This window comes from Microcebus murinus, chromosome 9 (assembly GCF_040939455.1).
Source record: "Microcebus murinus isolate Inina chromosome 9, M.murinus_Inina_mat1.0, whole genome shotgun sequence".
In the NCBI taxonomy this organism is placed as follows: domain Eukaryota; kingdom Metazoa; phylum Chordata; class Mammalia; order Primates; family Cheirogaleidae; genus Microcebus; species Microcebus murinus.
The window spans coordinates 61,630,734-61,658,182 of NC_134112.1; the positions used below are offsets into that span (position 1 = coordinate 61,630,734).

At 39.2% G+C, this 27,449-nt stretch overlaps 1 protein-coding gene across 16 annotated transcripts in view; it reads right to left on the bottom strand.

Annotated features, from left to right (window-relative positions):
- Positions 1 to 27,449, bottom strand: part of SRPK2 (SRSF protein kinase 2) — a 239,700-nt gene that overhangs the window by 65,296 nt on the left and 146,955 nt on the right. For all 16 annotated transcript variants that reach the window (XM_012746806.3, XM_012746822.3, XM_076006514.1 and 13 more), the window contains one exon: positions 9,401 to 9,555. In XM_012746806.3, the coding sequence (XP_012602260.2) occupies positions 9,401 to 9,555 (155 nt within the window). The remainder of the gene's footprint in view (positions 1 to 9,400; positions 9,556 to 27,449) is intronic.

The window sequence follows — 27,449 nt, forward strand, 5'->3', positions numbered from 1 at the left end:
TGAGAGTAAAACTCATCAAAATTTCCCCCAGACCAACTGTGAGTTGACTGTTTCTGTTAATACTGCCAACACTATTTTTTAAATAATTATTACTTTTATCAATAAATGATAACTGATATATATTTATGGGGTACAATGTGATGTTCTGACATATGCTACACTATTTTTTCCTATTAGGAATTGAGGCAGCTTATAAAACCACAATACAAGATATAAAATTAGAAGGAAATTGGGGCACAGAAAAAATAGCCCAGGAAAAAGTAAAATAGAATAATGCTTTGGTGAAGTTAGGACACAGAATGCATGCTATAAATTACTGTTCACTTGCTAGAGGTGGGCTGCACATTTGGCTCTGAGCTTTTTCACAGCCAAACAATATCAAAAGCAAAGAAGAAATGACAAGCAGTTTCATAATTCACACAGTCCATTAAAATAAATGGTGCCTAGAAGGCACTACTCTTCTTCCAGTTGCTCTGGATTGAAGACAGTGATTTTTTCCCACTGCAGCCCTCCACATTCAACAGCTTGGCAAATGATAAAGATGGGGCCTCTGTGATGGTGTTTGCTTTTGTCCTCTCCTTTATATGTATCTGCTCTCTAATGTCAACCATCCAAGATTTCAAATCAATTCTCCTTAAATACAGCACTTACCTCTTCAAAACCTACACGGATGCCTCACTGTTAAGTTTTTCTTTTTTAAACTTTTATTTTTCTCTATTTATCAAGAAATACATGCTTATTGCAGAAAACAAAGAAAACCAAAGAGGTAATAAAGAAAAACTTTATTACCAAAGAGGTAATAAAGAAATCCTATCATCCAGATATAACTAAGTACTGCCAACTTTGTTTTTAAATTGTGATCAAATTTACATACAATTAAAGTCAAAGATATGTGTGTATAATTCCTGCTATTTGACAAATATATACACGCAATAAAATTCTGCCAAAGCTTCACCATGGTTTCTGAAGTTCCCTCCCATTCATGTTCTCTGCCAAGCATATGTATTGCAAATACCCTCCCTCAGTCTGAAGTTGATCTTTTCATTTCTTTAAATGTCTTCTAATCAGGAAAAGTTTTCAATTTTAATGAAATTTAATTAATTTTATTTTATAATTAATACTTTTTACATACTCTCTAAGAAATATTTTTCTACCTCAAGGTTGTAAAGATACTTTTTCCATTAGAAACTTTATAGTTTTAACATTATATTTAAATCTATAACCCACCTCAACCTGATAAATATGTAATATATCTAAGAAAAAAATCTACACATTCACTGTGTAGATCAGAAACAAGACCAGGATGACCACTTTTACCACTTCTATTCAACCTTGTGCATAAAACAGTGAGGCAAAAAATAATATAATGTATAAAAAATGTTAAAGAGGAAGAAAACCTCTTTTTTGCAGTGAAAGGAAAAAATGATTATGTGCACAGAAAATCCAAAGAAATCTACGTACACACAAACACTAATAGAATTAATAAGCAAATTTAGCATGGTTACAGTGCATAAAAATCAACTATATTTCTATATCTTATCAAAAAACAATTGCCATTTACAGTAACATTTAAAAAAAAATAGAGGAAGAAATTTAAATATGAGCAAGACCGCCACAGCAAAAACTATAAAACATTTCTGAGAGCAATAAAGACCTAAATACATGGACAGAGATATCATTTTAATGAATTGGAAGATTCAATATTATGAAGACATGTCTAACATTTTAATGTATAAGCTGACTCTGAATTTACACATAAATACAAAGGGCCTAGACAAGTCAAAACAATCCTGGAAGAGAAGCACAGAGTTGAAGGACTTACACTACCCACTTCAAGACTTCCTATATGAAGCTACTGTAACCAAAACAGTGTGGTATTGGAGCAAGGACAGACCAACAAAGGAATGGAACAGAAGAGAGTCCCCACAAATAGACCCACACACAATCAACTGATTTACAAAGGCACTAGGCAATTCAACGGGGGACAAAACTCTTCAACAAATGGTGTTGCAACAACTAAATAAAGTATATAATGAAATAAACCTCTATTGCAAACTCATACCACACTGTTGACATTTTGGTATACCTCTTTCACTAAAGAGATTTTTAAAGAGATCATACCACAAAAATTCTCTTTCTGTGGTGGTTTTTTATTTTTGGCAATATTTCTAAGTGATGCTTTAATTTACTTCATCACAAATTTCTTACCCTCCTATCTTTCCTGATGCTTCCAGAGTACTTTTTAACCTAATCGTCCACCATCAGCTTTCAGCTTCCCCACTTAGAAAGAAAACAGAAGCATTTACAGCTCCTCACCACCTTCTTTCCATGCCTCCAGGACTCAGCCCGAAGTGTCTCACTCCCTCAAGGAAGTCCAAGCACTTTCATCTGGCAGGTCCCCTTGTAGTTTTCTGTGAAGTCTTTTCTGATTCCTCTGACCAAATACAATCTACTCCCTTTTTAAATCCTCATCCACTTCCCTTTTTTCCTCTTATAATTAATGAACCACACTCACAAAGGTGAAAAATGATATTTGAGTAGTCTATTCAGGCCACAGGTTGTTCTACCCAAATGCTAGCTACAGAGTGGGGAAGCAAGTTAGGCAAAGCCTCTGCACTTACGTAGTTTATGTTCTAGGGGTGAAGCTCATGAGGTCATAAACTACAAAGTAGGGCTGTTCCTCATTTACTTCTATGTTCCCTTTAGGAAAATATAACACTTTGCACATAGTCAAGCTCCACGGAAGGAACGATGAATTCAAGTGTTATGCTATTTAAAGCTTACATCACCAATATCCTTGTCAATTTACAGCACCAAAAGGTCTATCAGAAGTCAGAATGTCCTCAGTCTCCATAAAAGAAATGTAATGAGAACTTATGTAATAAGTTCAAAAGCATCTATTTCTTTATTCATACAGATAAGCAGTGTTTTTTTAAGGCTTCCAGTAAACCAAACTAAGCCATCTAATTTTTAAAAACACATGAAAGCATAGTAAATTAAGTATGCATGCAGGATTCGTGGTTTTAAGTTAAAGAATTGTGAATAAAGATTATCTTTATATCAAAAAGAATAGACACCAAAGACTATACTTCGATAAAACATTTGAACTACATTGACACCATTTTAATAAAGAAAGCCAGGAATTTTGTAGGGCAGGGTTTTTTAATCCTGGCACTACCAATATTAGGAGCTGAATGATTTTCATTGTGGGGAGCCGTTCTGTGTACTATAGATGTTCAGCTGCATCCTACGCCTCTACCCAACAGATACCAGTAGCAGCCTCAGTCATGGCAACTAAATGTTTCCAGACATTCACAAGGGAGCCCCTGGTGGGCGGAAATTTACCCCCAGTGAAGAACCACTAATGTAGGACTGCCAACATTACTTGATTGTACACTACTAATACATTTCTAAGGCAGCTTTGTGTGTGTAAGAAAGGAAGTCATCTGACATGTTTCTACTGTCTATATATTTATATTATTTATTCTAGATTCTGAAGAAGATATTGTCCCTAAGCTTCTACACTCACAATATGTATGCCACTCAAATGTGTGTAGAGTTTGGAGCACTGTGGATGATTTTAAGAAAATTTAAGACAAAAACGAAGGACAAGGCATGCCAACCTGTTCATGCCAACATGCCTTCTCAGACCCACATGTAAAACCAGCACTGTCTATCACTTAGTTGCAGCCTAACACTAGAGAGAATTTCTTTGTCCAAACAAAAAAATATTTATTGCACTATGGATGGTTCAAATGTGGTGGAGTTAAACAAAACGCATGGCCCTTGACTTTCAGACTAGGAAGGAGGAGACCAAAAACAAACGCAGAAATAAATGTGCAGTTACACACCATGATGAGTGCTGGGGGGGGAGGGGAACTAATGCGAACAGTAAAGGTAGGGCGTGGCTGAGATCTGATCAGGGGTTTGAAGGCGGCATTTCTACGGGAAGCGGCATGTGTTTTCACGCCAAGTCAGACCACAACTGCGTTGAAACTGACGTCTCCAGAAATAATCCAAGTGATGACACTGCGTAAAGGTGCCAACTTCTCTAAGAATGATTCAAGAGAACTGTAAAACAGAATCTCCAAGGTCAGCGTCTGCAGCCTGACAGAACAATGTTGCAAGTATGTGCCGAGGTTCTGGAAAGCTCAGGAATGTAAGATGTCTCTAAGCAATGACACCCCCACACTGCCAATCGGTCACACAGAAAGGATGGAGGGAAGGGTCACTTTACTGAGTTGTACCTTTGGAGTTTAAAAGAATGGTACATGCACTCCTTAGAACGAAACAGACTTTTTAGCCTTCAGTGTACACACAAAGCACCCAATGGACTTATTGTTTGAATACTTGGAGTCTGAGTCCTACTCTCAGGGATTCCAGCTCAGGATCACAGCACAGCCTAGGAATGCTCACCAGGGCTCTAATGACTGAAATCCCACATGAGGCTCTAGAAGCTCTCCATGGGAGGCTTTTTGCTCAGACTCACGAAATGTGTGTGTGTCACACAAGGTACCAGAAGCACTTGTTCACAGCTGGCCCTGCGCCTGGCCCTTGACGCCCATGCGCTTGCAAACAGCATCTAAAGAAACTGCACAGCCTTCTGCTATAGCTCTCGCCCGGACAACTGACAGGAGGTGACATGCAAAAAAGACAGGCAGTACTGACAGCTCTCTCCAGAGGACAAGGAAGCACCCACACACAGCAGGGGGTCAGAGAGCTAGAGGGCCAGCACCCATGGGTGCCGCATGTAAGCACAGACACGAACACACCCAAGAGAAGAGTGTCAGAACAGAGCCAGAGAAAAAGAAATAAAAGTCCTATATCTTAAGAGCCTTTTATGTATAGGTAGTGTGCCACATACTTCACATATTTATCTCATTTTAATCATCTCCATAAAACCTTCATCCGATACCACAGATGAAGACCAGAAGCCTAGAAGGAAAGGAACTTATATAACAATACAGAGTTAGGAAACAACAGAGCCAGGCTGTGAACCCAGGTCTCTCAGAAACCAGTCTGTAATCCTCTTGGAAAGCTAAGATTAGATGAGTAGGAACAAGCTGGCTATGAAGAAAGGAAAAGAAGAGTCCCACTTCAAAGACAACGCCAAAGTAAGCAGACAGAGCAATGAACAATGCTTTTGCAATATTAGAATTTCAAATAGTGGTTCTCTTCTTAAAACAGCTGCGAGTCCACAGTTTTAAGGAAGAAAGACTTGTGAAGGTAAGGAGGTAAAAAGGAGGTGAAGAGTTAAGATACAACTTGGCTGGTCATGAATGGTTAAGAAAGGTAAGGACCCAAAGGCTCACTGCTGAGTGACAGGATTCCAGGTGACTTCTGCCCTCCACCCCAAAGTGTCTATATTTCCTATGAACAAATATTTCTTTTGTAAAGAGAAAAATATGTGGCGTATTTTTATTGTTGATGATGTTTTAATGTATTTGGGGAGAACTGAGAAGCAGCTGGTAGGGCAGAGGTACTCCAGGAATAAATAGGACAGGTGACAGAACACAAACTGGTGGCTCAGACTAAGTAGAACATGCTCCCAGCCTCTGACTGTCCCCCTTTCCTGGGCAGTTCCGCCCAAAACCGACCAGCAGGGCAAGGCAACAAAGGGTGTCAGTGCATAAGTTAGGTCAGGAGAGAAGGGAGGAAAGACAGAGATGGCAGGGATGGTGAATGGTGACTCGTTACAGAATAGAAATCAATCAACTAAGTCACCACAATGAGGATGGTGAGAATCTCATCTCTTACTGGCAGAGAAAGGAACCACAAATACAGAAAGGCAGAAAATTGTGCTGAATCATCTGGTATTAGAAATATCAGATTAAACTCATGGACTTCAATATTTACAATAAATACAAAAATAAATATAAACATAAAGGAAGCATGTGCATGTGTCGCGCCCGCCTCGCCAGCAAGGAAGACGCGGCAACCGGAGTTCTTCTGACAGCGCTTTAATGGGGATTGCTTAACTGGTTACATGCGGAAGACGCCGAGGCGTTCTCGGCGGCTGCTTATAAAGGCAGTAAGTACACTGGGCATTGTCTGATTGGATAAGGCACTTGGAAGGGAGGAGACAAACTCTGCACATGCGCTGAGCACTTGTTTGTCAGACTAACAGCAGGGTTTGACCAGGAAGCGGGCGCCATCTTGGAATGGCGTTGCCACCGCGCCCCACATGCATGTGTGTGTATATCTCTAGGCCTGTACCAAGATCTGGAACTGGTGACACCCAAAAATAATAACCATACCTACTGCCCAGATCTTGCTTTCTAAATACTATTCTTCACTAATAAGAACCAAGGCTCCTTGGGGATAGAGCGATCCCAAGGCTGGGGTACAGAAAATACAAGATGAATCTGGAATATCTTACTGTACCCTCAAGGTAAAGGGGTGGTCAAAGAATGACTGGGACATTTCAAAAGGACACAGAACCAACATGAAGGGTTCCCAATGGCCAAGTTTGGGATGATTTAAGCATCAAAATAAATAAGGAAGGTAAATAATTACAACCCACTAAATAAAAGAGACTCCATGAATGAAGGAAACCATCTGAGACAGCCAGCCAGAGAGGTGGGAGGACAACTATGTGGAATGGGATTATTTATGTAGTCTCAAAGTAACTCTCAACAAAATACTTACTAATTAGTAGGGGCAAAGAGTAACTATACAGTAGAGGTATCTGGAAAACACCACCTTAATCAAGTGGTGGCATCAACTATAACAGAACAAAACAATGTTGTGTACCACCTGAGGAGACAGGACAGGATGGGATGCAATGAGAAGAACACAGCATCACTCTGTGGTGTTCCAAATTGAAAAACACTGTCCAAAATAACCAGCCTACAATCTTCAAAAATGTCAAGGTCATGAAGCCAAGGAAATATTGAGGAACTGTTGCAAATTAAAGGAGATTAAAAAAACACAAAAACAAAATGAACTGTGTGACTCTGCCATGGATCCATTTCATACAAAGAACAATACTGGGCAACTGGCAAAACCTCAATGAAGTCTGAGGACTGAATGGTGGTAATATTAATATATCATTATTAACTTCCTGGTTTTGATGGCTGTATTTTGGTTTATACTTGATTGTAGGCAAAATATATTAAAGTATCCGGGGGTGATAAAACATCATGTTGTTAATAAGCTCAACTGGTTCTTGGGGAAGAAGTTATCTCTTCTATCTATGAATAAAAAAATGAGAAGGCCACAGCACTTATCCGAGACATTCCAAGCAATCTCTTGGACTCTCTGAAAGTATGTCAGTTACCTTGGACAAACTGTAAGGTCTATGCTATAAAATTCACAGACTAATGTGTAAGTTGCAAGTAATACTAACTAGAAGCACAAGTTATTTACCAAATTTGGGGAGTGGTATATAAGGAGAGAATCTTACAATCTCTAACATGCCTTACTTTATGCTGACTTTAATACTCTACACCAAGGTTAGAGAACAGTGACTATTACATAGAATCAGCCCCAAATGTGGAATTCTTTACTCTTAGACGTGTATTTGGAGTTGGGATGTCCGCTATGCTGGTCCCCAGAGGTAGTAAGGGGACGACACAGCATTGGTTACATCTCAGGACCTGCATACTAGAGAGCCAGGGGGTAAGGCAGATAGTTTTCATTCCAGCATGATACAACTTTAAAAAAACAAAAACTAAAGAGAGACAGGGGTTTGCTCTGTTGCCCAAGCTGGAGTGCAGTGGCATGATGATAGCTCACTATAGCCTCTAACTCCTGGGCTCAAGTAATCCTCCTTCACCCCAGCCTCCCAAATAGCTAGGACTAAAAGCACATGCCACCATGCCTGGCTAATTGTTTTGTTTGGTCTTTTTTCAATTTCTTTGGTAGAGACAGCATCCTGCTACATTGCCCAGGCTGGTTTCCGATTCCTGGGCTCAAGCAATCTTCTGGCCTCAGCCTCCCAAAGTGCTGGGATTAGGTGTGAGCCACCATGCCCAGCCTAGAGGAGCCTTTTTGCTGAAGAGAACAGCCCTAAAGAATGGTTCCTACAGCAGCAAAATCAAATGACAGTAGGCTAAGAAATGAAAATTAAAAGCGAGGATAGAAAACACCTCCTTTTCACCTTTCCAAACTGTCTCTGTATCTTATATTTTATTAGATGGCACAGACCTTTGAGGTCATAACCACTATTCAAATGAATACCAAAAGAGATCCACATTCTCTTTTCTAAGAAAACATTGATTCTATGTGTAGGCAACTATACCTACGGAGGAACAGGTTAGAGCTGATTAATTCTCACACTTTCATAACAGAGTAACTTTCTCTTCTTTTTAGCAAATAACCAAAACTACACTGTTCCTTAACCAACATACAAATGACCTGCATCTACCTGAGAAATAATGAATTACTAAGTTATTGTAGAGACCCAAAAATTCACTAATGTTCTATGGCCTGAACATGTGTGTACCTTCTGACATGTATTCTAATGCTATCTAGAATCTGATACATCATATAAAATCTACTGTAAATAAACTTGTCTCACTAACTGCTCAGAAGCTCAGAATTCCATGGAATTGAAGTCCAAATGAGTAAGGTAAGTAACAAAGCAGCAGCCAAATGAACACAGTAACTTCCCTTTCTCCTAGATGCTGAGAGTCCAGTCTACACAAAGCATAGTGTCTAGATCATATTGTTTTCAATATTCATCATACAACATGCTTGCTCTTTGGGAGTTTAACTATATGCTCTTGGTCTTTACAAAGCATCAATACAAGAACACTCCACTTGAATAGTTGCTATGTCTTCTGTGAAATCATAGCTGAAAACATAATCCACTATGTCACACAATGGCAGAAGCCACAGAATGTCTTTTTCGTTAAATACAATGCCAGGAAAGAGTCTTTCTCTGTAAACAAATGTGCATGCTTTCTTTCCACAGACAATGAATGCTATGTGATTCAATGCCATACAGAGAAAGGAATGGTTCTCTTTTATCCTTAGCAGTCAGAAAACTGAAAGTCAAATACAGTGCACAACAGTTATAATTAGCTCCCTTTAGGAGCCTGGTACCTACTCCCTACATTCTTAGATGGTTTATTATGTCCTTTGTCTTTAACTGTCCTACTGTATACTATATTTAATTCTACCAGATGTAAATCCTTTTAAAAGTACCTAGAGTATGTTTGTATATATTTTATATCTCTTAAAACTTTCTTTCACATCTCTTACATTTTCTGGTATCATTCTATATTCGATGACCTAAGAATTGAAAATGATACTGACATAAGAAGGCTAATTTAACAGACCGAGCAGTTTAATCACAACCTCCCCTTGTTTGTTTCCCCAACAAAAATTAGCAGGTGGCCGGGCGGGGAAGGCAAGCCCTGCACTCCCATGGTCACTGCCACGGTCAGCATATCACCTTTGCAGTAGTCTGCAGGGTCCTCTTGCTCTTCATCATCTGATCCCAGGATCTCCTCCTCCGGCTCTGGGGGTGTGGGCTCCGGCAAAGGTGGTGGTGGCGGCGGTGGCGGCGGTGGAGGAGGAACTAAAGGAGCTTTCTGCTGAGGCTCCGGCCTGAAACAGTGGAAAGAAAATTCCTATTTACTTAAGTAAATCTTGCATTATGGACACACTTGAATATTTCTTAATATGGAAAAAATAAAAAACTTGTTACACACTTGGAAGAAATGACAATGTCACTTCACCCATTTTAGCTCAATTCAAGCAGTGTTTCAATATACGTATCAGGTGGGGAAAAAACTACCCCATTTTTATAGGTAACTATCCACTCAGAGATTCAGTTTTTCCTAAGTTCTGCCAATGTTATGAAATTTAAGTGAAATGAAAGCATATCCCATGATATATAGCCTTATTAGTTTAAAAACATCCACAGAGATTACAAAAAGATAGGAGCAAGTACCCCTCAACTTTTATAAAAGGGTTGTTTCCTATTATTTGAAAATCAGAATACCTTTCCTATAGAAATAGTAGTAATGAGTTTAGGTTTCCAGGATAACTCATAAAAGCTGATTAATATATACTATAGCTAAAGTATGGTTATTTTCACTAAGGAATTCAGTTATTTATCAATCTTGCTTATCAAAAACACTGCTCAAACTAAAAATTAAAGAAAAGACGCACTATCAGTCAAGTACAAATAGAGTCCACATGCTAAAGCAAGATTTGCAATGGTTATTTCTACTTGTCACAAAAGGTTAAATCATGTCTAGTATACTCTTTTATAAAATATAGGAAAAACCTGTAATACAAAAAAAAAAGTTCATGAGCTTAAAGATGTAAACTTTAAGATATCTAGAATAACTCACAGATGTAGTAAGTACATTTGCTTAGAAGTAAAGCATTCCCAATGGTCCTCTGAAAATCAAGCTTTCGCTTACTATAAAAGTTAACTGCGATTTCCAACCATGTCTCATTGGGGCAGCATGAGCCAAAAGTCTCTATTGGACACCGGCATGTCTCCCTTAACCTGTCCTACTAATGGGACCACTACTGCTCACCCTGAACTGGCCATAGCTGTGTGGGTAAAAGGTAGAGTGGGAACAGATATGTGGGGCAAGGGCAAGGAGTGAGACCGAGGAAGGTTCCGCAGAGGCAGCATCAGTAGGGTGAAGTGAGGAGGTCCCCAGTCGTTGGGAGACAGGGCAATCAGAAAAGCCAGTGATGTGGTAGACAACTGTCTTCCCCACCTCTTCACCCTCCCCATCCTTGCCTGGTATGCATTCTCCCTTTCTAGGACGTGGATTTCCTTTGGGGACACTGCTATTGCCTGCACAAAAGAAGGTTGATTCCACATTTTTCTCTCCTCACTGCAGTACAGCTTAAGGCACATAGTCAAAACTCCCTCTCCAGCCTCTTAACTCTGAGAGGGCGAATTATCGTGGTGTCTCAGTTCAAGCCTATCTATAGCTGCCATTAAGAAACAGGGCCAAAGGAGCTGCCTGGACCAATGCCCCCTTCTAAGTTGGACCTCTAAATCCTTGCCAAATCTGAGAGCCCTCAATAGTCTTTAATGCCTTCAGCATAAGTTAACCACCACTAATGTATGTGGCTTGCCAACAAAAACCCAAACTGCCAGAAATCGAAGAAAGGGGGAAGGGTTAGAAGGCAATAGAAATGCCAAAAGTAATGAGGAAGGGTTGGGGATCACACACAACAGGAACCTTAAAGGCAAATGCTGGCAACTGTGACTACCTTTGACAGAACAACTAAAGAATGTTTATAGGCTGAAAAATGACTTCTATTGATTTTTACTTGCTAGAACTTATGAAGACTCAAAGTTATAGTTCCCTGGGTAACAGAGATTAGGAGTGTGGTGGTGGTAACATTCTGAGTTAACCATTCCTTATCATGGAGCACTGAAAGGGAATAGTCACAAACACACCCATCATTTCTAGAATACATCTAAAAATCCCAACAAATTTAATGGAAGTGCAAGAATTTTTCTGGCAGCCTTGCAAATGCTCGTTTTCTTTTTAACATATGTGCTCTTACTGAAAGTAGAATGGTCCCAGGCAAAGAGAGTTCTGAAAAGAGGGAGGCAGGAGAGGAAGTTTAACAGTTTTACCACTTCCCCAGAGGGAGGAGGAGGTTAGATATGATGTCCAAAAAGCACGCTCGACCCAGTCTTGAGGGTGTGTGGGCAGAATCTACCTATCTGACAAATTAGCTCAATCAGAAATACTTTGAAAGTTGGCTATTCCTTCCTAACTTAGAAATTTTATATTAAAAAATGAGTAGATTCTCTGAGTTTAAAAGAAAACACATTGTCGGGCACAGTGGCTCATGCCAATAATCCCAGCACTCTGAGAGGCTGAGGAGGGAGGACTGCTTGAGGCCCAGGAGTTCAAGATCAGCCTGAGCAAGAGAGAGACCCCATCTCTACAAAAAATAAAAAAATTAGCTGGGTGTGGTGGCATATGCCTGTAGTCCCAACTACTGAGAAGGCTGAGGCTGGAGCCCAGGAATTGGAGGTTGCAGCGAGCTGTGATGTCAACACTGCACTCTAGCCAGGGTATCAGAACGAGACTCTGTCTTAAAAAAATAAATAAATAAATAAAACACATTGTATTCACTGTAGAAACTACTTAACGAAACAGAAGAAACGAAGGACCTTGATCTATTACAATAGTGCAGGGCAACAGTGCAGGGCATTGCTGCCACGTGAGCCAGATAACTCACTGTTGGGGGGGGGATTGTGCGCTATAGGATGCTCACCAGCATCCCTGGCCTCTAGCCATTATATGACAACAGCATTCCCCCCTCCCCACAGTGTGACCATCAAAAATGAGTCCAGAAGACAATGATAACTGTCCCCTGGGCAGGGGCAAAACCATGCCACTGAGAACCACTGCACTAAGCAATATTTTCTCTATAGTGCATTACCTCAATGGAGTAGACTATATCTGTGATAAGGGAAAAGAGATTCTAATTTTCATGGACCATTTTCTCTCACTACAGAGGCTCAGGCACCTTTATTATTAATATAATGTGTCTCTCTCGCTTACTCTTTACCTACTCTTTGCTGAGCTGCCCACATGGCTAAACAAAATTATCAGACTCTCTGGTCTAAGTGAGCAGGCACTTATTGCCCTGGGGAGGGCCACACTGAACAGACAGGCAGAAAGCTCCTCAAAAACCAGCCCTACCAAGTGAAAGGAATGAGTCAGGGTACCCTGAAGTGCAGAGGAGCCTTGAGTAATGTTGATGTGTTAAATAATATTTCAACTGGCTGTCACATCAAACCTCTAGAACGGTGCTGCCCAATACAGCAGCCACTGGCCACACATAGGGCTGGGTACTTGAAATGCAACCAGTTCAAACTCAGATGTGTGATAAGTGTAAAGTACTTCCTAGATTTCTAAGAATTAGTACCAAAAAAGTAAAATATTTTATTAATTTTATATTTATTACATGATACAATGTTTTGTAGATGAGTTAGATAATTATATTATTAAAAGTAACTTCACCTGATTCTTTTTACTTTTTTTTTTTAATTATCATGGCTACTGGGACCTTTTAAATTACAGGATAGGCTCACATTGTATTTCTACTGGATAGCACTACTCTAGACCTTTCAGATTCCCCTGTACCAAGGGGCAGGTCAGCCTCACATTCAGAGATTACTAGTCATACCAGTGATGACTATTTTTTTCTAAGGCTTCTCCTAGTGACCTACTTCATATCAATTATCACCAATTCTCAAATCACTCAGTTAATCATAGTAAGTCTTAGTACAATGTAACTGATGAATGCTGTAGCCCCAATCATTGATTCTTTTCCACCCCTCCATTCTTGTCACTACCTACCACACAGGAGAACACCAGTAAATTCTCCCAGGGCAGATACAGAGAATAGAAAGCCATGCCATACTGCCTTAAGGCTGGCTTCTTTAAAATGGTTTCTGGTGGCTTACAGAGTACTCCAAAGTGTGGTTACATTTCAGCCATCTGAAACATTAAGGGGTGACAGGTTACCTCACCAAATATGTACTCACGAAGTGTATCAACAGATTAAAAACAAAGATAATTTCCATCAATCCCAATGAAAATCGGCAGGAAGATATTTTATTTTACATAAGAATTACTACATACATTTAAGCAGCCAAGGGATGAGGGGGACCCATAAATATCTCCCACTAGAGTACCGAAACAATTCAATGGTGAAACAAGTCTTTCCAGCAATGATACCAGAACAAATGGATGTCCATGTGCAAAATAAATGAAGCTGGACCCCCTACTTCATAAATGCATAAATACTAACTCAAAATGGATCAAAGACTTAAATGAAAGAGTTAAAACTACAGAACAGTCAGAAAAAAACACAGAAGTAAATCTTCATGACCTTGGTTAGGCATGCTTCTTAGATACGATGCCAAAAGCACAAGCAATACAACGAAAAATAGATAAGTTAGACTTCAGCAAAATTAAAAGCTTTTATACTTCAAAGGGCATCATCAAGAAAATAAAAAGCACAGAGAATGGGGGGGGGTATTTGCAAATTGTATAACTGATACAGGACTTGTATCTAGAATATATAAAGAACTCTTACAACTCAACAATTAAAAGACACACTACAATTTAAAAATGGGTAAAGGATTGGAATAGACATTTCTCCATAGAAGATACACAAATGAGCATGAAAATATAAACACTTGAAAAGATGCACAACATCATTAGTCATTAGGGAAAAGGAAGTCAAAGCCACAATGAGGTACTACCTCATACCCACTACAATGACTATAATCAAAAAACAAGAAGGCCGGGCGCGGTGGCTCACGCCTGTAATCCTAGCACTCTGGGAGGCCGAGGTGGGCGGATTGCTCAAGGTCAGGAGTTCAAAACCAGCCTGAGCAAGACCCCATCTCTACCATAAAAATAGAAAGAAATTAATTGGCCAACTAATATATATATATATATATATATATATATATATATATATATATATATATATATATATATATAAAAATCAGCCGGGCATGGTGGCTTGTGCCTGTAGTCCCAGCTACTCGGGAGGCTGAGGCAGGAGGATCGCTTGAGCCCAGGAGTTTGAGGTTGCTGTGAGCTAGGCTGATGCCACGGCACTCACTCTAGCCTAGGCAAGAAAGCGAGACTCTGTCTCAAAAAAAAAACAAACAAAAAAAAAACAAGACAACAAGTGAAGGGAGGATGAAGAAATAGGAATCCTCATACACTGCTGGCAGAAATGTAATACGGCACAGCTGTTTTGGAAAACAGTCTGGCAGTTCCTCAAAAGGTTAAACAAAGAATTACGAAATGACCCAACAATTCCACTCCTAGGTATATGTGAAAGGGAAATGAAAACATACGTCCATGTAAAACCCTGCCCACAAGTGTTCATAGCAGCATTATTATTCCTATTGTACAAAAAGCAAAAACAACCCAAATGTTCATCAAGTGATATATAAAATGGGGTGTATCCTTATATAATGGAATATTATTCAGTAATAAGAAGAAATGAAGTACTGATACATGCCATAACATGAATGACTCCTAAAAACTTTATGTTGAGTAAAAGAAGCCAGTCACAAAAGACCATGGTTGCATGATTTTCCATTTTATATCAAATGTCCACAATAGACAAATTTATAAAGACAGGGTAAATTAGTGGTTACTTAGGACTGATGGGTGAGGGTGCAGGGAGATCAAGAGGACAGAAGGAAGGAAGTTGGGACTGACTGCTAAATACATATGGGGTTTCTTTTAGGAGGAATGATGTGGTGATGCTTGTACAATTCTGTGAACATACTAAAAAACACTGAATTGTACATTTTATTTTTTTTTTTTTGAGACAGAGTCTCACTTTGTTGCCCAGGCTAGAGTGAGTGCCGTGGCATTAGCCTGGCTCACAGCAACCTCAATCTCCGGGGCTCAGTGATCCTACTGCCTCAGCCTCCCGAGTAGCTGGGACTACAGGCATGCGCCACCATGCCCGGCTAATTTTTTCTTTTTTCTATATATATTAGTTGGCCAATTAATTTCTTTCTATTTATAGTAGAGATGGGGTCTGGCTCTTGCTCAGGCTGGTTTTGAACTCCTGACCTCGAGCAATCCGCCCGCCTCGGCCTCCCAGAGTGCTAGGATTACAGGCGTGAGCCACCGCGCCCGGCCTTGAATTGTACATTTTAAATTGAGTGAATCGCATGGTATGTGAATTATAACTCAAAAAGTTATTTTTAAAATATAAAAGGAGCTGGGTGCAGTGGCATGCTCCTGTAGTTCCAGATACTCTGGAGGCTGAGGCAGGAGAATCACTTGAGCCCAGGACTAAGACTCTAGCCTAGGCAACATAGCAAGACCCCATCTCTAAAAAATAGATAAATAAGTAGACAAAATAGAAAGAAAAAAAAATTCTACAGCTATGTAATATCTTTTAAAATACAGTGCAATACCTATATAAAGTACATGATTTCAGGAAAAATTAGAAATATATACATTTAGGCCGAGCGCGGTGGCTTACACCTATAATTTCCGCATTTTGGAAGGTTGGGAGTTCAAGACAAGCATGGGCAATACAGCTAGGCCAGTCTCTATAAAATATTTTAAAAATTAGCCAGGTGTGGTGGCACATGCCTGTAGTCTGAGCTACTCAGGAGGCTACGGCAGGAGGATTACTTGAGCCTAAGAGTCTGAGGGTACAGTGAGTTAGGACGACTGTACTCTAACCTGGGCAACACAGTGAAAAATCTACATTTAGATTTAAGCAATCTGTATGCATGTTCTCTTTTATAACTCCGCAGCTACATTCACAGTGAAAAGTAATATGTATCTTTAAGTAGGAGACTGAGTTTCTTTCTAATGTAGAAATTCTATCTAATGGTCCAAAGTTAAGCAAAGTGCTAATTTAAGAACATATTCTCATATAACATAAGAAATATACTTTTTTAGTGAAGGGAACAAAAAATTTTGAAAGCCAAAATGCAATGAGCCATATATATTTTTCAGAAAGACTATATTAATATTTTACCCTACCTAAAGGACAAACAGATATTCTAATCATCATTCCAAATAGAGCTATCATTAAAATGCAGTTTAAAAAAATCACAAAATATTTTTCTTTCAGTATTATACTATAATGCTAAAATTATTTTGTCATGCTTATCTACTTCATATATATCTGCATGTATACTTGATCTATCAGAAACTAGGGAAGAAAAACTGAACAACTTAGCAAAATCCATGCATCGTCTGCTCTAAATTGCCGTGGCAACCAGATGGGAGTTCTGATTTCCTCCCAACTGCTACTGTATATTCCTTGACCAGAGAAAAGGATAAGTAAACTAAACATTTGGTAGGGAAAAGAAAAGTTACCAGTTTAGATGGCAACTGACACAACTTAAGAAATATAGTTCAAATAATCTTTCACCAAGCATAAAGAAAAGGAGGTCCAGATGACTATTTTCAGGTAGGGTTGTAGAGACAGTCACATAAAGTCAAATTTTGTTTTCTTTCCTCCCTATGTCCACTCCCAGATCTAACACATCAAAAAGACTCTCTCTTCTTCCCTCCCTCCTCCTTACTCTCCCTCTCTTGTTTAGCCTGCGAAACACCCAATTGGCATTTCTGCTAAAGATAGAATCAATCAATATAGGTTTAGTATTCTTTGTCCGAAATGCTTAGGACCAGAAGTGTTTCAGGCTTTGTGTTTTTAGAATTGGGATGCTCAAACTGTATATATACTTTCTCTCAAATAGCTTTATCTAAAAAGGTGCTTTAACACTGCCTAAAGCCGCACGCAGGGATGAAAAAGTCATGATGATTTCATGTATTCCTCTCTAACGAAAAGTCCTAAACTTTGCACAAATCAAACCTAAATGTGCAATGTGTCCTGTGGCAAGGAGAACTCTAACATGAGTGCCAGTGACCCTCACCCATGTGAAATCCCCCGCTCCCAAGTGTGGGTAGAAATGTGAGCGTGAGCTATCACTCCCATAATTATCTAAGCTACATGGCAAAGGGAGACTACACTGGGTGGCCCAACCTAATCACACAAGTCTTCAAAAGCAGAGTTTTCTCCAGCTGGTCACAGGAGGGGAAGCACAGAGACATGCAGGACTTGGCCCTGAAGAAGGCAAAACATCCATCTGTGAAGTAACCATTAGGGCAAATAGCAAGGATTGTCAGTGGCCTCTAGAAATGACAGCAGTCCCTAGCCAACAGCTAGAAGGATAACAGCATAACAAAGACCTCAGTCCTACAAATACAAGGCAATGATTTCTGCCAGCAATCAGCAAGTGGAAGCACAGACTTGGCTGACACCTTGATTTCAGTCCAGTAAGAATTCAGCCACACTGTGCTGCCCTGATTTCTGACCTACAGAACTGTGAGTTAATAATGGGTGTTGTTTTAAGCTACTAAGTATGCAGTAATTAGTTACACAGCAAGAGAAAGTGAAAACAGCTAGCTGCCAAGTTTCTCAAAATGTACCACAGTAGTTCGTGAAGAATTATTTGATTTTGGCCTCAAAAGTTAAGATCTGGATTTTTTTTTTTAATAATTAAAATGGCCTGTTCTAAGAGCAAACAATCATAATTCCAAACCAGAGATTACTGACCTTATTTTCTAAGATCATATTGTTTTCTAGAATGTGGAACATAGCCAACAAAAAGTCAGTGAAGATACAAGTAAATCAGACCTCCTTCCCAAGTAATCTACATTTTAGACAACAAAGGAGGTGATGTTTTAAAGGTGTCATTGCTTGATCACCTGAGTTCTGAGCTGGGGTTTTTATCATCTATTCTCTGGACTAACAATTCCAACATTTCCTCACTAATTTCTTTATTTCTTGCTTTTATCCTTTCTACTCATTTCACACACAGATTCCCTATGTCCTTTGCAAAAAGCAAACCTCTGCTCCTAAAATTGCATTTCAGTGCTACATATATATGTCTTACGTCACCAGTACTATTAATATTTTACAAAACATTTGTGGGACCTGACAGAAAATGTTATTAGACTGATTCCACAATCACTCAGGGGCACAAAGGAGCCCTAAGCGTGTACAGTCTAGCAAGGAAGGGAGAAATGCATGTAAACACATGGACGTAATCAACTGCTCCTGCTACTGTTATGAAAGGGGAGGTGACAGAGGGCCAGGTCAGAAACTTCCGCATGCCAGAGGTAATCTTAGAGACTGACCAGAGTGAGGCAAAGTGGGGAGGCCCAAGGCCTAGGGAACAGTGTCATCAAAAAAACAAAGGCCTAAAATAATCTGGTATGAGTGGAAGCAGGCAAGAGGTTAGGCAACAGTCAGTTCACAGAGGAATAATACACAATTCTAACGAACTTGGGCTCTATCCCTGACATATAGGAGCCACTGCAACGCAATTTTAGGAACAGAGATTTGCTTTCTGCAAAGAACATACAGAATCGGTGTGTAGAATGGGTAGAAAGAATAAAAGCAAAAAAAAAAAATTAATGAGAAAGGTTAGCATTGTTAGTATATGGAAGAAATGATACAAACTGGAACTCAGAACTCAGCACAGTTGGCCCTCTGTATTTGTAAGTTCCATATCCAGGGATTCAACCATTGCAGACAGAAAATATTTGGGGGAAACTGGGTGCCATGATGCATGTCTGTAGTACCAGCTACTTGGGAGGCCAAGGCAGAAGGATTGCTTGTGCCCAGGAGTTTGAGACTAGCCAGGGAAATGCAGAGAGACTTCGTGGAAAGAAAGGGAGGGTAGGGGGTGGGGGGAGGAGGGAAGGAATGGAAGGGAGGAGGAAAAATATGGGATTGGAGGTGAGAAATAGATCAGCCTTTTTTTGTTGTTGTCTTATTCCCTACACAATTCAGTATAAGAACGGTTTACACAGCATTTACATTGTATTAGATACTGTAAATAATCTAGAGATGATTTAAGTATACCAGATGATGTACGCAGATTATGTGGACATACAATGCCTTTTCATAACCAGGACTTGAGCATCTGTGAATTTTGGTATCCAAGGGGGGTCCTGGGATCAATGTCCCATGGATACTAAAAAAGGAGCTGAGTGTTTGTCTTCTCATTTCTGGTTTGAAATTGTGTTATCTTTCATTTGGATACAGAATAGTGCAGGAGGAGGAAGAAGGGGTTTTAGAAAATTAACTTCTATTTTAGCTAGTCTGAGTTTGAGGGGCAAGTGGGACACCCAGCATCATAGTATACAGAATATAGTGGTATTACTTGATATACAGAACCTATAGCTAAAACACAAAAGTTTGGGCTGCAAATGCAAGCAGATGTCATAGGCATGCAGCCAGTAGCTGAAACCTTTCCGAGTATATTAGAGTACCAAGGAGAAACTGAAGAATCAAAGGGCTAAGGGCAGAGCCCAGTGCACAGCCAAAGCACAAGCCAACCAAGCCACTAACAGAGTTCAAATTTCCAGACATAGTATCTGTAGTCAATGACCCATACTATAATCACCAACATAAATTTATAAGTTTCAAATACAGATTTTAGAGCACATACATGTACAAAACCTCAGGTAAGCCTACCTGTTACATTAAGATGAGATAACACACATCATAAGAATTAGCAAATTAAGGACCCATGTGCTTTTCTATCTAAAAGCTAAGTTGATTACCAAAAAATAAACAAGTAAATAAAAGCTCAGTTTGCTAGGTACCTGGTAAATTATTAACAAAAAAAGAGCTGTTTATTAAGAACTATACTGGTTAAACTTGCAATAACCACTAACGATTACCTCATGCTATTCAGGAAATAATGCAAGACATACCACTTCAGACAGGCTTCTGTAAACATCCACAAGCTTTACATTTAAAGGTATACACAATTAATAATATAAGATTAATCAACAAAATTCAAATGCAGTCAAATTTCCACCCTCTAAGAAAATTTAGAACACCAATAGGAAACAAATGAAACCTCTAAGCCTATGTTATATAATATAATAGCCAGTAGCTAAATGAAAATTGAATAAAATTAAAAATTCAGTTCTTAATTGAACTTTTCAGTCACTCTACCTTCATTTCTGCTCAATGGCTGGTGGCTGCCACACAGTATGGACAGTGCAGATATAGAACATTTCCACCACCACCACAGAAAGTCCTATTGGGCAGCATTGCTCTAGGCAATTTTTAGCAATAAGAGCCTCTTCCAGCATAGCATTATTTTAAATAAGTAATAGTAGCTGAAAATAGTTTAGAACACTTTTCTATACAGGTTAAACAGCTTATTGGAAGTTTTAAAATAAGCAGTAAAATGATAAACAGGCAGGACATAACCAATTAAATTTGACAGATGATCCCAACATCTGAATACCCTTTAGCTCAGCAAATCTCCTTACTGGAATTCACCCTAGTGATACACTGTAGCAGTGCACATATTGAGACCTAAATGTCATCAATAGGGTACTTGTTAATAACATTATGACAGATTATGGCACATCCATGACACAACTCTACCAACAAGGATGAGGCAAATGAAATAACAAAATAATTATATTCACAATAGCATCAAAAAGAATAAAATACTTAGAAATAAATTTAACAAAAAAAGCTTAAAACATACTATGAAAACTAAAAAATCTTGTTGAAAGAAATTAAAGACCTAAATAAATAGAAGGACATCCCATGTTCATGGAATAATTACTTAACACTGTTTTTTAAGATGCCTCTTCCCTATCCCCGTGTTAGTCTACAGATTCAGTGAAATCCTTATGGAAAAAAAAAATCATACCTGGGTTCTTTGAAGAAATTGACAAGCCATTCCTAAAATTCACATGGAAATGCAAGGTCCCAGAACAGCCAAAAAAATCTCAAAAACCAAAACTGGAGGACTCACACTTCCCAATTTCAAAACTTATTACAAAACTAAAGTAATCGAGACAGTATGGTACTGACACAAGGATAAATATCAATGGAATAGAATTGAGGGTCCAGAAATAAATCCTCACATTTACAGTAAACTGATTTTCAAAAAGGATCCCAAGAGAACTCACCTAGGAAAGAACAGTCTATTCAACAAATGGTGACAGAACAACTGAACATTCACATGGATGAAGCTGGACCTCCCACCATACATAAAAATTAATTCACAATGGATCAAAATCTAAGTATAATAGCTAAAACTATAAATTCCTAGGAAAGATGCTCAATACCATTAGCCATCAGAAAAATGAAAATCAAAACCACAATGAGATACCACCTCACACCTACAAGGATGGCAATAATCAAAAAGATAATAACAAGTGATGTCAAGAGTATACAAAAATTAGAACCCTAAGATACTGCTGATGACTTTGGAAAATAGTACAGCCACTTTGGAAAACAATCTAGCAGTCTCTCAAAGAGTCAGAGTTATATGACTCAGCGAATCTACTCTTCATGTCCGCATAAAAACTTGAATATGAATGCTTATAGTGGCATTATTATTTTTTTGTTGTTGTTAAAAGATGGGGGTCTCACTGTATCATCCAGGTTTGTCTCAAACTCCTGGCCTCAAGTGATCCTATTGCCTCAGCCTCCCAAGTTGGGACTATAGGTGCAAGCCACCATGCATGGACATAACAACATTATTATTAAAGGCCAAAAGTAGAAACAACCCAAATGTCCATTAGCCAATGAACGGGTAAATAAAAATGTGGTATATCCATACAATGGAATATTACTCACAATAAAAAGGAATGAAGCACTGATAGATGCTACAATGTGGAGGACCCTTGAAAACATTAATGTAAATCAAAGAAGCCAGTCACAAAAGACCATATATTGCATGATTCCATTTACATAAAATGACTAGAATTGACAAATGTATAGAAATGGAAGGTAGATTAGTAGTTGCCTAAGTTGAGGGGGTAGGGAAAACCGGAGAAACTACTCAAGTGTACAGAGTTTCTTTTTGGGGTGATGAAAATTAAGTGGTTGATGGTTACACACTCTGAGTATACTGAAATACATGATTTAAAGAACAGAATTTTAAAAACCAAACACCACAATAGCATAGTGCTATTCTAACCACTTTATTCATATTAACTCTATCTTCACACAACTCTGTAAGTACTGTAGTATTATTCACCCCATTTTATAGATGAGGATAATGAGGCAGGAACTAAGCTTGCCCGCTAAGCTTGCCAGTGAAAACTTTCCAGATCCTGCTTTCCAGTGGGACTGAATCTCTTGCTGTGCCAGTAGACCCTGTGGAGGAAACAGTAGGGTGTAGATGCCTCCTAACACTCAAACAGGAAACATTTAGCAAACACACTCATTGGGATGAGATGAGCCATCTGTGGCACTGATATTACTTAATGCATTCAGACTTCCCCTTTCACAAAGAATATGACTCTGTCAAGTCTGAGAGATGGCCCTGGTATCTCTACAGGAGATTCTGGTACAGATGGTTCAAGGGCCACACTTTCAGAGACATTCCTACATTCATCTGTAGCCACCACACCCCTCCATCCAAGTCCTTTAGTCTCATTTTCTATTTGACTTTAATGCTCTTTCAAGCAACAGAAATTGTGTTTGTGCGCTGTTTGATATTAACTGTCAAAGAAAATCATTATATAAATAATGTGCCAGTTTCAAGCTCTCCAAAAAAAATCACAGTAGAAAGGACAAATTGTGGCTAGACAATGGAATACTACTCAGCAATAACAAGACAATGAAAACAAGAAATACAACATATTCAAAAGCACTGTGCTAAGTGAAAGAAGCCAGACAGAAATGACCACACAGAGTATGATTCCATTTTTAAAAGCAAAACTACGGTGACACGGAAGCAGACCAAGCCTTCCCAGGAGCTAGGGTGTGGGGGGAGGACGCTGACTACAAAAGGGCTCAAGGGCACTTCTGGTGCTGATGAAAACGTTTCCTCTGATTGTGGTGTGGTATTTGTACGACTGTCACATCTCACTGAATTGTACACCTAAAATTGGTGAGTTTTTATTTGATATAAATTGTACCTCACTAAACTCGGCCCCTATAAAAGCCACAACAGCCACCAGTGAAATTCTCCCATGAGCTACTCTTCACACATGCTCCCATCACAGTCTGATTGACTGAGCTCCAATACTTTTCACTGCCAAATATAAAATCCTGTAAGCCCCTCGCGGCTGTTGACATTAACACATTGGAAATTCAGTCCTGACTTTTGCTGCCTAATTTTAAAACGATTTGCTACTTTGCAAGGGTAATATTTAACTGCTGAGAAAACAAAAGATTTAAAGTTGAACATAAACATAGACTTACCTAAGGTGGAATAGAAATTAAAATCATAAGGTGGTGCTGAGAATAGCAGCCATGAAACCAAATACTACAGATACGCTCCCTTGCATTGGCAGAAAGACACAGCCCCATCTCAGTGCAAGTGCATCTGACAACTGAAGGCTGTCCTGAAAACCTTCAAATCCATACACCTGACAGAGCATGGACTAAAGCCGCACCAATCTGAGCATCTCATCAACTCAAACCAAAGAGAACTCAGAGACTAGGATATTCTTGCCTTCCCGTGTGTCATAAATCCTGGGATTCTACCCTACAGTTCCAAATTCTGCTTGATTACCAGAGCACAGGGACTATACCTCATTTATTTTTCAAGAAATATTTACAGATGGTCATGCTGGAAACTCAGACTTGTAGGGGGAGGGGGAAAGGGCATTTATTGAAACCTTAAAATCTGTACCCCCATAATATGCCGAAATAAAAAAATATATATTTACAAAGCTCAAACTATTTTATTGCTAAAGTGAATAAAATATGAGTCTTCCCTCATGTAACCAAGAATCTAACAGATTAAACCAGACAGATATACAAGTAACATAAAACAAGGCAGAAAGTGGTTTGATAATATTATTTCTTTAATTGATACATAGTCATGGTACACAGTTTCTGGTACTGCTGTAAGGTCCAGGGAAATACAAAACAGAAAGAAAGTATGTGGAAAGGCACACATGTTCTCTGAAGCTGGCTGAGCCTCTAGAAACACTTAGAGAAAGGAGAGAACATTGAAGAGACTTATGAGGAAGAAAAAAGTGTGGAGAGATCTAGGTAGGGAAAGGGTGTTCCAGGCAGGAAGAACTGCGCACACAGTGAGGCATGAGCAACAGAGGATCATCCGCTTTTGCTGGTGCACAAGGCACCCACAGGAGAATACTGGCAGAAGTATTAATACAACAAATATTGGGACCCGATTTTGACACCTATGAATGAAGAATTTGAAATTTATTTGGTAGGAAATAAAATGCCAGGCAAAATTAAATCTATTTATTTTGGAAGCCAAAACATGATACTTCTTAAATAGGACTATACACCACAATCATGTGGAAGTTTTTTTCAAAATGCAAAAGCTAGAACCAGGAGATTCTGACTAAGTAGGTCTGGAATGTAGCCTGGGCACATGCCACTAGGAAACGGATATGTACCCCGGTTAAGAATCACTGCTCAAAAAAAAGAATCACTGCTCTAAGGAATCATTATTATTTCTAACAGATGTCTACTGGCTAATGATCCAAATGCTAGCAAAGAAAGCAGATACAAGTAAGCATAGGCAGAGAAGGTAGAAAATAAGAATTTCTAAGCTGGGCGAGGTGGCTCATGCCTGTAATCCTAGCACTCTGGGAGGCTGAGGCGGGCGGATTGCTCGAGGTCAGGAGTTCGAAACCAGCCTGAGCAAGAGCAAGACCCCGTCTCCACTATAAATAAAAGAAATTAATTGGCCAACTAATATATATATAAGATTAGCCGGGCATGGTGGCGCATGCCTGTAGTCCCAGCTACTCGGGAGGCTGAGGCAGGATTGCTTGAGCCCAGGAGTTTGAGGTTGCTGTGAGCTAGGCTGAGGCCACAGCACTCACTCTAGCCTGGTCAACAACCAAGACTCTGTCTCAAAAAAAAAAAAAAGAAAGAAAGAAAATAAGAATTTCTAATGGTCCAAGAGATTTCAGACACAGGACCTCTGCTTCTAATAAACATAAGTTTCTTAAAAAGTTATTACAGGCCGGGCACGGTGGCTCATGCCTATAATCCTAGCATTCTGGGAGGCCAAGGCCAGAGGATCATTCAAGGTCAGGAGTTCAAAACCAGCCTGAACAAGAGTGAGACCCCATCTCTACTAAAAATAGAAAGAAATTAATTGGCCAACTAATATACATAGAAAAAATTAGCCGGGCATGGTGGCACATGCCTATAGTCCCAGCTACTCGGGAGTCTGAAGGATTGCTTGAGCCAGGAGTGTTGAGGTTGCTGTGAGCTTGGCTGACGTCATGGCATGGCACTCTAGCCTGGGCAACAGAGTGAGACTGTCTCAAAAAAAAAAAAAAAAAAAAGGATATATTTCCTAGTCCTTTCTTTCCTCCAAATATGTAGGTGCCATATGAAATTCTGTTTATTTAGTAGACTATTTCTATATATTAGGAGTTCATGAGTAAAAAAGTCTTTTTCATGACTCAGCCACAAACTGGTGGCAAGAACAGGCAAATTCTCAACCAGTGTACACTTGACCTAGAGACACACAAGCTAAACAGTCTATCCCTACTTACTAGGGAGAATTTTAAGAACTAATATAATATCTGACTTAAATCCTAAAAAATGAAATAAGGTTTTAATCAAATGATTACTTTTTTAAAAAAACCAGACAAAAAACACAAAGCGGGGGGAAAGGTAAAGTTTAAATGTGGCTATAAAATTAATATTTTATCTAAGATAGAATTGGAAACCATTATTCTAAGTGAAGTAACCCAGGAACAAAAAAAGCAAATACCACAAGTTGTGACTTGTAAGTGGGAGCTAAGCAATGGGCTGCAGGTGATACAGAGTGACTCACTGGACACTGGAAACTCAGAGGGGGAGGCTGGAAGGGTGGTGAGGGGTGAAAAACTACCTACTGAGTACAATGTACACTATTTAGGTGACAGGTATACTAAAAGCCTAGATTTCACTATATAATTCTTACCTGTAACAAAAAACCACTTATGCCCCCTAAATATTTAAATAAAAAGAAATTTAATGTTTTATATACTGAATGCTTTAAGTGATTTTTTTTCTCCTCTTAGATACACTTATAGCTTTGACAGTCTAGCCTGTAATACTTAGATAAAAACTCTTTCAATTGTTTATTACTACATGAAAACACACCTCCAAAAGAATCCAAAACTAGCATACCATTCCAGTAAAATTTCAGTATGATATTTTCACTACAACTCACCTTCCCATTGTTTTATCAAGACAATCCCACCTTGGCCGGGCGCGGTAGCTCACGCCTGTAATCCTAGCACTCTGGGAGGCAGAGGCGGGTGGATCGCTCCAGGTCAGGAGTTCAAAACCAGCCTGAGCAAGAGCCAGACCCCGTCTCTTCTATAAATAGAAAGAAATTAATTGGGCAACTAATATATATAGAAAAAATTAGCCGGGCATGGTGGTGCATGCCTGTAGTCCCAGCTACTCTGGAGGCTGAGGCAGAAGAATTGCTTGAGCCCAGGAGTTTGAGGTTGCTGTGAGCTTGGCTGACACCATGGCACTCACTCTAACCCGGGCAACAGAGTGAGGCTCTGTCTCAAAAAAAAAAAAAAAAAAGACAATCCAACCTTGATTTGATAACATCATAGAATGTGTCTAATTTGTCTCAAAAGGCATCTTGAAGTGTTTAAAGTGTTTTAAAGGAAAAGTATAATAATCTAACCCTTTAAAGAATGGGGGAGGTGGGGGTGGAGGAGGAGGAGGAGCTGCCACACAATAATTTCTTGGTATTAGGGGGAATGGAGGGTAGGGAATGAAAAAATAAATTATAAATCATTACATCAAAAAATAGCAGTTTTTATTAGGTAAAATCAGAAAATGAATTTCATGTGAGCGAATGTGTCTAAGAAAGAGGTTTACTAATCATACACACCATTATTTGACGAAAAATTCTAAAACACTACAGACGTTCCTTGACTTACAATGAAAAGGGTTACATTCCAATAAACCCACTGTAAAGTGGAAAAATC